This window comes from Martes martes (genome assembly GCF_963455335.1).
Source record: "Martes martes genome assembly, chromosome: 4".
NCBI classification, from domain to species: Eukaryota; Metazoa; Chordata; class Mammalia; order Carnivora; family Mustelidae; genus Martes; species Martes martes.
The window spans coordinates 86,038,879-86,050,245 of record NC_137891.1 but is presented as its reverse complement, the minus strand read 5'-3'; the positions used below and the strand labels follow the sequence as shown (position 1 = coordinate 86,050,245).

At 46.8% G+C, this 11,367-nt stretch overlaps 1 protein-coding gene across 6 annotated transcripts in view; it reads left to right on the top strand.

Annotated features, from left to right (window-relative positions):
* The first annotated feature begins 420 nt into the window (after window positions 1-420).
* The window catches only part of TUFT1 (tuftelin 1), a 48,817-nt gene continuing 37,870 nt past the window's right edge, over window positions 421-11,367 (top strand). For 3 of the 6 annotated variants that reach the window (XM_080801770.1, XM_080801771.1, XM_080801774.1), the window contains exon 1: window positions 421-546. In XM_080801770.1, coding sequence (XP_080657896.1) covers window positions 487-546 — 60 coding nt within the window. In that variant the 5' untranslated portion in view covers window positions 421-486. The remainder of the gene's footprint in view (window positions 547-11,367) is intronic. The other 3 variants (XR_013966719.1, XM_080801769.1, XM_080801772.1) reach the window with 2 other exon arrangements.

Genomic DNA, 11,367 nt, shown 5'->3' with positions numbered 1-11,367 from the left:
TGAGTTGGCTTCTGGTGCCTGCATTTCTACCATGCTCAGTTCCACAAAGGTGGCCTACATAGGAAGAGGAGAACGTATGGAAACTTTTTTTCCAACTCACCCTCTAAGGGGCAGGTAGGGTGATTCTCTTCCATCAATACTGACATTGGAGTTGAAACGGGAACAGCAAGATTAACGAAGAATGTTTGAGACGCAACAACACACACTGGACAAAATTTGGGTTAAGCAGCCTCAGATAGCCTCCGAGCCCCACCTTTAGGTAAATCTGAGCTAGCGCAGATGGGCGTGTCCTGGTGGTTCTCGGTCACGCCCATCCTGCTCTTTAGCTCACATTGGCGAACGGAATCTTTGGGGCGTGCTCAATCGGCAGTCACCGCCCCCCGACGCGCCTATAACAAGGGGGCGGTTCCGCGGGCTCCTGCCTAGTAGGCGCAGGCCGGCCGGGCGGGGGGTAGTCGTCTGCGCTGCGACCCCCGCGGAAATAAGATGAACGGGACACAGAACTGGTGTACCTTGGTGGACGTGCACCCGGAGGGGCAGGCCGCGGTAAGAGAGAGTGGCACACCGCCTCCCCCGCCCGGTATTCTCGGTTTCCCGTTCGGTCCCTCCCGTGCCCCGCGCCCCGCGCCGAGTTCGCTGACATCACCTGGGGCCGGCTTGGGGCCGGCTGGGTGCCGCGGGCTCGTAGCCGCGCTTCTCTTCCTCTTTTTCTACCGCCGTGTGGGTGGCAGTGGGGGTCTTGGGGTGTTGCGGCAGGAAGGCTGTTCCGGGACTCAGGGCGTCCCTGCCCTCTGGAAGGACACTGCGGCTCCTGCCCGGGACCCCCGCGAATATGCGGTGCGCGCTACTCAGGCGTCCTGTGGGCAGTAGATTTTGTCATGGGAGAAACGAGCTCCTGGAACGGGGTCTTTGCAATCTTTGTGCTTTGAGTCCCCGACGGGGGAGATTAGCCTTTTCTGTGGGTCCTGGTGTTCTCAGAGGCCCTTCAGATAACTTAATGGTGCTCTGGGTGATCGGTAAGAAGACAGGGTAGAGTCAAAACCCCGGGCTTGGACCAAAGGGTGGGGCGGTAGGACTCTAGGTACGCCGGCATTGGCCAGGAAATCCACCTTTCGCTGGGAGGGATAGGGCTGTCTGCTTGGGGGACACCTCTCTGCTCGGATTTCTCCTTTCCCTTGCAGTCCTCTTGCCTCCCCTTCCCCCATCGGCCAGCCGGTAGCTTCCTGGGACGGTTTCTTCACTTTGTTTCCGGGTCCAGCTACCAAGCCCTGGGCAAGTGGATGAAGGAGATGCCAGAACCTAGGCTGGAAAGGGAAGGGAGGTGACCCACGCGAGAGCTTCCGGACGAAGTGAGGTTGGGGAAGGTAGGGGCGTTCTCCAGCGCTAATACATCTGCTCTGCTTCCCTCACTCCCTGGCTCCTTGTACTTCTTCCCACCGCAGGTGACCGACCATATGATTTTTTCTCTCCAGAGGCAGAGGAAGGTAACTTGTGGCTGAATGTTTCTAGGCTTTGCTGGGGAACTTGACCCAGAAAGGGTGTGTACTGTTTCATGGATTTTCAAGCTGTTGTGGGTGAGAGTGAAATGGGAGTCAAGATGATGGGGAGTTTGTATCCCTCCATTTCCCCTCCCTCCACTCTATCTGATTCCCTTTCTGGGTTCCAGTCACAGCATGCCCCCTGGGGGAGCTAAGCCAGCTGCACCTGGATTATGGCTCTTCAAAATAACTCAAAATAACTCGTAGAATAGTTTCTCATTTCAAGTTTAGGGTACAGATAATCACTTAATTTGTTCACAGTCCCTTCTCCATTTCTGTCCCGTCTGTGAGTCTTTCTGCCCACATTACAGGTCTTGCTACTGCCCAACCCTCCACTCCCCCAGCAGTGCAACTCTGAAGATAATAAAGAAATCCATCCTCTATTATGTCAGCCCTAAGACCTACTATGTGCTTTTACTCACAGTCTTGGAATGGTTGAGGCAGGGAAAAGGGTATGAGGAAAATAAAGGAGAGGGGTGTTGGGCTTCTTTTTGTTTGCTGTAAAAAAGAGATCCGGAAAGATCTTAAGACCAATGTATTGGTACTGTTGAGAATGATTTTTTTTTTTTTAAAGATTTTATTTATTTATTTGACAGACAGAGATCACAAGTAGGTGGAGAGGCAGGCAGGGAGAGAGAGAGGAAGGGAAGCAGGCTCCTTGCTGAGCAGAGCCTGGGATCATGACCTGAGCCGAAGGCAGAGGCTTAACCCACTGAGCCACCCAGGTGCCCCTGTTGAGAATGATTTGACACACTCTTCTGTCCCTTGATATTTTGTTGCTTGCCTCGTGAGGGAGAAAGAGTCGGAATAGTGAACAAGGAATTCAGTCAGTATCCAGCCATAGATTAGTTTAAACCTAATCAGAGATCTCTAGAACAAGGGGAAATAGAAATTCCTTTTATTCTTTCTTCATAGGCTGAACTTTAGAGGTATTTTACTTCAAAGCTGTGAATGAAATAAGCATTGCTGGAATCTGTTCTTGGAGACATTCCCGAGCTGTTAAGGAGCGGGGAGGAAATGGAAAACAATCAATCAGTCAGGAGATAGGATTTGTCCCTGGATTCCTCTCCTCTGAGCCAGCCTGAAGATAGACTTTATGGCTCTGGACAGTCCCCAGGAAGCTGTAGAATATTCACACCATCCAGTGAGTGCTCAGTGCATGCTCAAAGTGAGTGAATGAATATGCAAATAAACAGATGTTCCTCCGTGGTGTCAGGGGTATAGACAATTTAACCCGCTCTTGCATCCTAGTGGGAGTGAGGATCCTGGGACTCTGTTGGTGTTTCCCTACCAGGCAGGCTGAGTACATTGGTGCATCACACTTGGATGTGGAAATACAGCTAATACCTCTCTGGTTTATTTTTATTGTTGGAGGCAGATGCAGCAGGTAGGGTGAGCCAATGTTTTTCATACTGCAGATCATGACTACAGCGGGTCTGAAGTCAACTTAGTGGGTTCGAGCCCTAGTGTTAGAAAAGAAATGGATTCTGATTACATGGCATTCTGGACTAGGCAAAACTGGGGGGACAACGAAGAGATCAATGGCTGCCACAAGTTTTGAGGGTAGAGGGGAAAGAAATAGAGCGCAGAGGATTTTTTTTTCTCTAACCCACAAAATGTACATTATTTACTTTACTTGAGTGAACTCTAGGGGGACCCAGGGGCTTTGGGTGATTAAGATGTGTCAGTGTAGGTTCGTTCTTGGTAACAAATGTGCAATTCTGGTGACTGAGGTAGTTAATGGAGGAAGCTATGCCTGTGTGGGGGTAGGGAGTATATGAGGAATCTCTGTACCTTCCTGTAGATTTTGTTGTAAATCTAAAACTGCTCTAACCAAAATAAAGTCTTCAAAACAAAAGAAATAGAATTAGCACTATCAGAGTGTTAGGGTGGACATTTTTAGCAAATATGTGGTTTCAGATAGAAATATATATATATATATATATACATAATATATGTGTGTGTGAGTGTGTGCGCTTATTAGATCTTGAGGTAAATTTTTTAGGTCAGAGGAGTCTGCAAGCTACTGTAGTAAGTTATACTAACAGATGGAAGCACAAAGTAACCTCAAACATTTTTGTTAGACATTCCATTAAGTTCCTTTAGTTATAAGCAGCATAGAGGGACTCCAGCTAACTTAGGCAGAAGAGGAATTTATTAGAAGGAAATGGGCAATCAGAATTTAAGGGAAAGCTTAAAAAGTGTGGACCAAGGCTGTTTGCATTGGCAACACATGTACTAAAATTGAATGGATACAGAGAAGATTGGCATGGCCCCTGTGCCAGGGTGACACTCAAAGTTGTGAAGCCTTCCCTGTTTTTCAGTGCTGCTATAATAGCAGTGTGTGATGACAGATGGTAGTTACACTTTTGGTGAGCATAGCATAACCACAGAGTTGTCAAGGCATTAAGTGGTACTCCTGAGACTAATGGAACATTGTGTCAGCTGTACTTGGAGGGTCTTGGATCTGACTAAGTGGAAGGGACTAATGGAGGGTTTCTACATCTTGGTGAATTGGTTCCCGGTGTTTTTGCCATTCTGTCCAAGATTCTAAGGAGAGGGTTTCATGGACTCCTCACCCACCTTGGCCAGGGCAATACGGTGTTCCCTGATGGACAGGCCCGCCAGATTCTCCTGTAAAGGAGGGAGAGTGTGCAAAGCCAAACCCAAGTGCTGGTAGAGGAAGATGGAAGCTGTGTAGCAAAAGCAACAGAAGTTTACTATGTTAGACTTCGGTTTGAATGATCTGTTTCTTTCTTTTTCTTAAAAAAAAATTTTTTTTTTTAAATTTTAAATTAAATAGGCTCCATACCCAATGTGGGCTTGAACTCGTTGACCCTGAGATCAAGAATTGCATGTTCCACCTGCTGAGCCAGCCAGGCACAGGCACTCCTCCTTTCCTTCCTTCCTTAGATTTTATTTATTTATTTTGAGAGAGAGAGAGAGCATGAGCGAGTGAAGGCAGAGGTAAAGGGAGAGAGAATCTCAAGCAGACTCCATGCTTAGTGCAGAGCCCAACATGGGGCTCAATCCCAGGACCCTGAGATCATAACCTGAGCCGAAGTCAGATGCTTAATTGACTGAGCCACCCAGGTGCCCCTCTCTCTTTTTTTCCTTCCTTCCTTCCTTCCTTCCTTCCTTCCTTCCTTCCTTTCTCTTTCTTTCTTAAAGATTTTATTGATATGAGAGAGAGAGAGAGAGCACTCGAGGCTGAGCAAGCGGGGAGGGCAGAGGGAGAAGCTGGCTCCGTGGTGAGCTTGGGGCCCAACGTGGGGCTCGATCCCAGAACCCTGAGATCATGACCTGAGCCGAAGTCAGATGCTTAATTGACTGAGCCACCCAGGTGCCCCTCTCTCTTTTTTTCCTTCCTTCCTTCCTTCCTTCCTTCCTTCCTTTCTCTTTCTTTCTTAAAGATTTTATTGATATGAGAGAGAGAGAGAGCACTCGAGGCTGAGCAAGCGGGGAGGGCAGAGGGAGAAGCTGGCTCCGTGGTGAGCTTGGGGCCCAACGTGGGGCTTGATCCCAGAACCCTGAGATCATGACCTGAGCCGAAGTCAGACACTTAACCAACTGAGCCACCCAGGCGCCCCTCTTTTTTCTTTTTAAATCATTTTTTAATCAAATATATGTGCGTGATTTTTAAAAGACTAATATTATCAAAAGACTTTTTAAGAGAAAGTAGCAAGAAGCTTCCTACCTTAATCCCTGCCCCATGGGAGAGACCACTTTCAACTTTTGGCACTGTTGTCAGGTGTTACCCCCATGTTTCTAAATAATATGCTTAGAGTGATACTTCTTGACTTAATCAGTTTTAGACATCTATTGACTTCCTGCTGTAGGAGTTACAGGAAAGTTTATACTCCCACCCCTTATATACTCTGTTTCCCTTCTCCCATCCTCCCAGTGTATTTACATCACAATTTTGGGCTAAACTCTGATTTCTGTTAATAGCATTGTGGTTAAGAGCCTGGTCCTGGGCCTCTGACTCTACAGTGGGGTTGTAGTCAGGGCTTTGAAGTTGGCTTTGCCCAAGATCATTTCAGTAAATTACTTAATCTTTTCCATCTCAGTTTCCTCATCTGTAAAACAGGGATAATAATTGCACCCTTCTAAGGTTGTTGTGAGTATTAAATAAAATAATGTATGTGAAGGGGCACCTGGGTGGCTCAGTGGGTTAAAGCCTCTGCCTTCGGCTCAGGTCGTGATCCCAGGGTCCTGGGATAGAGTCCTGGATCGGGTTCTCTGCTCAGCAGGGAGCCTGCTCCCCCCCACCCCCCAACCCCTGCCTACTTGTGATCTCTGTCAATAAATACATAAAATCTTAAAAAAATATATATGTGTGAAACATTAAGCCCCAGGCCTCAACCATGGTAAGTGCTCAGGTGCTAGCTGTTATTTTCTGTTTGCTCTGCCTACTGGCTTAGATGAGACTGTTTCAGCCTCTCATGAGACCCCTGCCCAAGGGGTGGAGGAAGAGTCTGGGAACTCTCTGGTCTGGTTGAGGTGTGCTTCTTTTCATTATGTTCACATTTATGCTTCTCTTTTCCTTTCCCCTTGCCTCTGCCAGTGGAGGGTCTCGAGGAGGAGAAGGGGTCCGTAGTCAGCCTAGAGTAACCTTTGCAAGCACCAGCCCAGCCAGGATGGGTCTTGGAGGAATGATGGTCAGGGATCATATTTTGGTATCCTGCTCTAGGCCCCTTTTCTCTTCCTCCTTTTTCTGACTCATGGCTGAAGTAGCTGATGTCCCATGATGCTCTGGACTCTTTGGTAAGGTGATTGCCTTTAAGTAATCTATCAACATTACCCTTCCTCAGAATATTTACACTTTATTCATCTCTAATTTTATTTTATTTTATTTTATTTTAAAGATTTTATTTATTTATTTGACAGACAGAGATCACAAGTAGGCAGAGAGGCAGGCAGAGAGAGAGGGGGAAGCAGGTTCACCGCTGAGCAGAGAGCCCGAAGTGGGACTCGATCCCAGGACCCCGGGATCATGACCCGAGCTGAAGGCAGAGGCCTTAATCTACTGAGCCACCCAGGCGCCCCCCATCATCTCTAATTTTAAAGAAAGATTTTATTTATTTATTTGAGAGAGAAAGAGAATGAAAGAGAGAACATGAGAGGGGAGAGGTCAGAGGGAGAAGCAGACTCCCTGGTGAGCGGGGGAGTCCACAGGACTCCATCCTGGGACTCCAGGATCATGACCTGAGCCGAAGGCAGTTGCTTAACCAACTGGGCCACTCAGGCGCCTCTCTAATTTTTTTTTTGTCTTGATCAGTCTTGGCCAGAGAGTTTCTCTAAACAACACCTGGGTGGATTTGGAATTTTTTCATCAGCTACAGCCTGAACCTTTGTCTTTACCCTGGAATAGGTGTTATTCCTTTAGGATCTCAGAAGCTGAATTAGTTTAATATCAAGTCTTTCCTGAGTTCCATTCCTTTAAAATTTTGAGGGGGGAGGTGGTGCCTGGGTGGCTCAGTCATTTAAGTGCCTGCCTTCCACTCAGGTCATCATCCCTAGGTCCTGGGATTGAGCCCCGCATTGGACTCCCTGGTAGGGAGCCTGCTTCTCCCTTTCCCTGCCTGCCCCTCACTCATGCTCTCTCGCAAATAAATAAAATCTTTTAAAAAAATTAAAAAAATTTTTAAAAAGATTTTATTTATTTATTTGACAGTGAGAGAGAGACAGCGAATGCAGGAACATGAGCAGGGGGAGTGGGAGAGGGAAAGCAGGTTCCCCCTCCCCCGCCCAGCAGGGAGCCCATTGTAGGGCTGCATCCCCCAGGACGCTGGGATCCTGACCTGAGCTGAAGGCAGACGCTTAACACTGAGCCACCCAGGTGCCCCCCAAATTTTTCTTAACTAAAGCTATGATTTATTGAAGGTTTACTCTGGGCCTGATTTTTCTGTAACTACTTTAATGAGCTATAATTCACAGACTGCACAAATAACCCATTTAAAATGTATAATTCAGTGGCTTTTATTGTCGTCACTGAGTTGTGTAGTCATCAACACGATCAATTGTAGAACATTTTGTCTAGCTGTAAAGAAATCCTGATCCATTAGCAGTCACTCCCCATTTTCTCTTAACTGCTCCCCCCAACCCCCCCCCCCCCACAGCCCTAGGCAACTACTGGTTTCTTTCTCTGAGATTTCCTGTTCTAGATATTTTATGTAAATGTAATCATATAATATGTGATCCTTTGTGACTGGCTTCTTTCAATTAGCATGATGTCCTTTTGGTTGATCCATGTTGTAACATGAATTGGGATTTCATTCTATTTTATTTTATTTGTTTTATTTTATTTTTTAAAGATTTTATTTGAGAGAGAAGGAGAGAGCACAAGTGGAGGGGGAGGGGCAGGGGCAGAGGGAGGGGTATAAGCAGGCTCTTTGCTGAACAGGGAGTAGGACTGACTGACACTGGGGCTCGTTCCCAAGACTCTGGTATCATGACCTGAGCTGAAGGCAGACGCTTAAACGACTGAGCCACCCAGATGCCCCTGTACATCATTCCTTTTTAAAGCTCAATGATATTCTATTGTATGGATATATTATCACATATGCTCGTCGGGGATGAGTGTTCATGGACATTTGGATAGTTTCTGTTATTCGTCTATTATGAATAATGCTGCTGTGAACATCGACTTAGAAGTTTTTATATCGACATATATTTTAATTTCTTTAATTTCTTTTGGAGAGACACACCTAGGAGTGGATTTTGAAAGAGGATTCATTGATACTTACTCCAAAGGAATGAATGAATTCAAAATGGTGAGAGCCCTGCCTCTGTGACACCTGGGGTAGGGAAGAAACTCCTGGGCAGAGGAACTTTTCAAGTTTGGTGACTGCCTGCCTGTTCCTTCCACTCAAGCTCAGCCTGTAAATTCCTCCTCACACCATTCCAGCTCCCCCATTCATTGCCAGATTCTTACTTTCTAGTGCACTACAGCTGATGTCTCCAAGCCTGCCAGGGATTTGGGAAATCCTGAGCTCTGCCAGAGGATCTGGGATTAGGAGGCTTACCCAATCACCTGGCATTTGGCGCCGGCATTGGCCATGTTTTTCTGGGGTGGGGGATGGGGTGTTCACTCAGATGGTTTCCGTTCCAGACACATGTGCTCAGAGCAGGTGAGGCGAGCTTCCCCGCCTGCCTGTAATTATGGTACATGCCTCTTTGGGTCACAATGCAGAGTCTTGTGAAATCCTTTTTTGTTTCTTAGGGGTGGGGAGGTTTAGTTAGGGGAATAGGTATGTACCAGGGAAGTTCGTGGCCTAGATTTAAGCCTGGCCAGCAGGGACAGGAAGAGGAGAAAAAAATACAGGGTCTGATGGAGATGGGTAGATGAAGGAAGAAAAAGGAAAGGATCTTCTAGGGTCTGGGGCCACAAAAGCAAAAAATGATAAAATGACAAGAGGGAGGAGGGGGCACTGCCCCTCCATCCCAGGCTGGCTGGGTACCTGGCAGGTTTCTTGGAGAGTGTCTAGCTCAGCAAAAGGGTGTCTCCTTCACATTCGAGAGCATTCAGGAGCCCCCCTCTTCCTTGTACACATTCACTATTAGGCCTGTTCTGCCCTGGCGGATGCCTGTGCCAGGTCTCCAGGTGATGAGAAAGGCTGCCCCATTTAGAGTGCCACCCCAAATCCTTTTTCTCATTTCACCTCCCAATCACCTGGTCAGCCCTCTGCATAGTGCTTGTCCAGGCCATGCCTCTGGGCAGGTAGCCAGACAAAAAGCAAACACCTGTTTTGTTGGCTAATCTGTGAGGAGGAGAGGAATAATTCTTTGTGTCATACTTAACAAAGGGCCATCTCTGGCCTAGAGAGGCCAGAACGAAGACTGTCCAAAACCTGAGAGTAGGGTGGCAGCCAAGAGAGGGTAAGCCCCAACCACCCCATCTGGCCTTATGCTGGCCTCTTGGGAGCCAGTGTTTCAAGGGGCTGGCTATTCCCATTTCTCAGAAGGGGAAACTTGAGGTGGCTGTCACAACTGTTTGAGAGACCATGTACGTTTTGGGCAGGAGAGGGGATAGGACTGAGGGACAGAATGATGGGAGGAATGAGTTATGGAGTGAAGAATTAAGGATGCTGGTTTCCAGCTCAGGGACTGTCTCTACTGCCCTTACGTCCTAGAAAGAGCCTCGACCCTCACCTGCCGCCCATGCTCACGGTCCCCATAGCAGCCTGCGGAGTGCCAGCAAGGGAAACATAATTTCCCATAGATCTGTCCCCTATCACGTGAGCCCAGGGTGTGAGAACCTCTGGGACCTCCCTCTTTATCTCCCTATCATTTGTCCACAGCGTCTTGATCTCTAACCCCTCAGCTATGTGTTTATTCCCTCCCTGCTCTCAGGAGTGATTCACAGCTAGAGATTTGTTTGAACAGAAGCGAGAGGCTGCCTGTAATTTGGAGGTGGCTGGGCTTCTCCCCAAGAATGTTTATGAGGTTAGAGGCTGCTTACCTTGTGATTAGCTGCTACTTTTTCCCTAGAGAAGGTTCTACTTCTTATCTTGCCTTTCAGGGAGTCTCCAGTGGGACTTCCCTGCTAGACATTTTGGGGTATTCCTAAAGGTCCCTGGAACCTTCTCCTAGCCCTGAGATGAGTCCAGCTCCAGAAAATAACTAATGGCACCAAGCAGAGATGGGCCTGGGTTTCCCTCCTTAGCTCTGGGCTGGAGTGTAGGTTGAGGTTCATGGCCTTGCAGACTGGATTCTCTGGTTCTGGAGGCTGAGGTGGCAGAGAACTCTAGATTTGTTCACAGGCTTCATTTAGACAATTTGGCTCACCCACCCTCCTCCCTGTGTCTTCCTAGAGCTCCTTGGGAAAGTAATGCTGTCTCGCCTTTGTGAAGTGATTTATGGTTCGCCAAGCACTTTCACACTATCCTACCATCTCTACCTGTCCTGCCTTAAATGTAGGCAAGGTACTATTATCACTACCATTTTGCAGATAGAAAACAGGCCCTGAGAGATAAAGTGATTGCTCAAGGGTTAATAGGTGTCAGTTTGACTCAGACCCCACCTCCAGCTCCAGCGCTTTTTCTTGCCTTCTCTTAATTTATGTGTTTCACTAGACCAGTGCTGCACAAACACATTTTTTTTTTTTTACAAACACATTTTCTGTTCCTCAAGTTTAAAACACTGTAGAAGCATGGACTTTTGTCCTTTGTCCTCCTCTTGTTTAATGTGTATACATTCAGTGCCTTTCCCATTCGCTTACATTCTAGAAATGCCCTGTGGCATGGTGGCTGGGAACATAGACTCTAGAGCCACAGGACCTGGGTTTGAATCCTGGTTCTGACCTTTGCTAGTTATATGGCCTGGGGCAAGATACTTAACGTCTGGGCTTTGGTTTTCTCTTCCATAAAATAAGCATGTTGATAATAACATTTGCCATATAATATTATTGTGAGTATTAAATGAGTTAATATATTTAAAGCACTTAGCACAGAGCCCAGTAGGTATCAGCACATAGTATTTGTTATATATAGGAATTGGCAATTACTATGAACATATAAGTGTGTGTGTATATATATATGTACTTAAATAAATAGGAAGTCAATTTTTTTTATGACTTAGTGCCTTGCTTTTTTCCTGATTTATCTTGGAAATCATTTTCTGTTACATAAATAAAAGTTTATTTACCAGCAGTGTAATATGCCGCAGTGTGGATGATACCATACACGCACCTACTGGAAGGTAGTTCTGCTGTTCCCAGTTTGTAACTCTTGTAAACAGTACTGCTGTCAACCGTTTTATACATGTATCTTTGGGATTTTCATAGGGCATCTTCCTAAAAGTGGAATTACTGGGTCAAAAGGTTTAC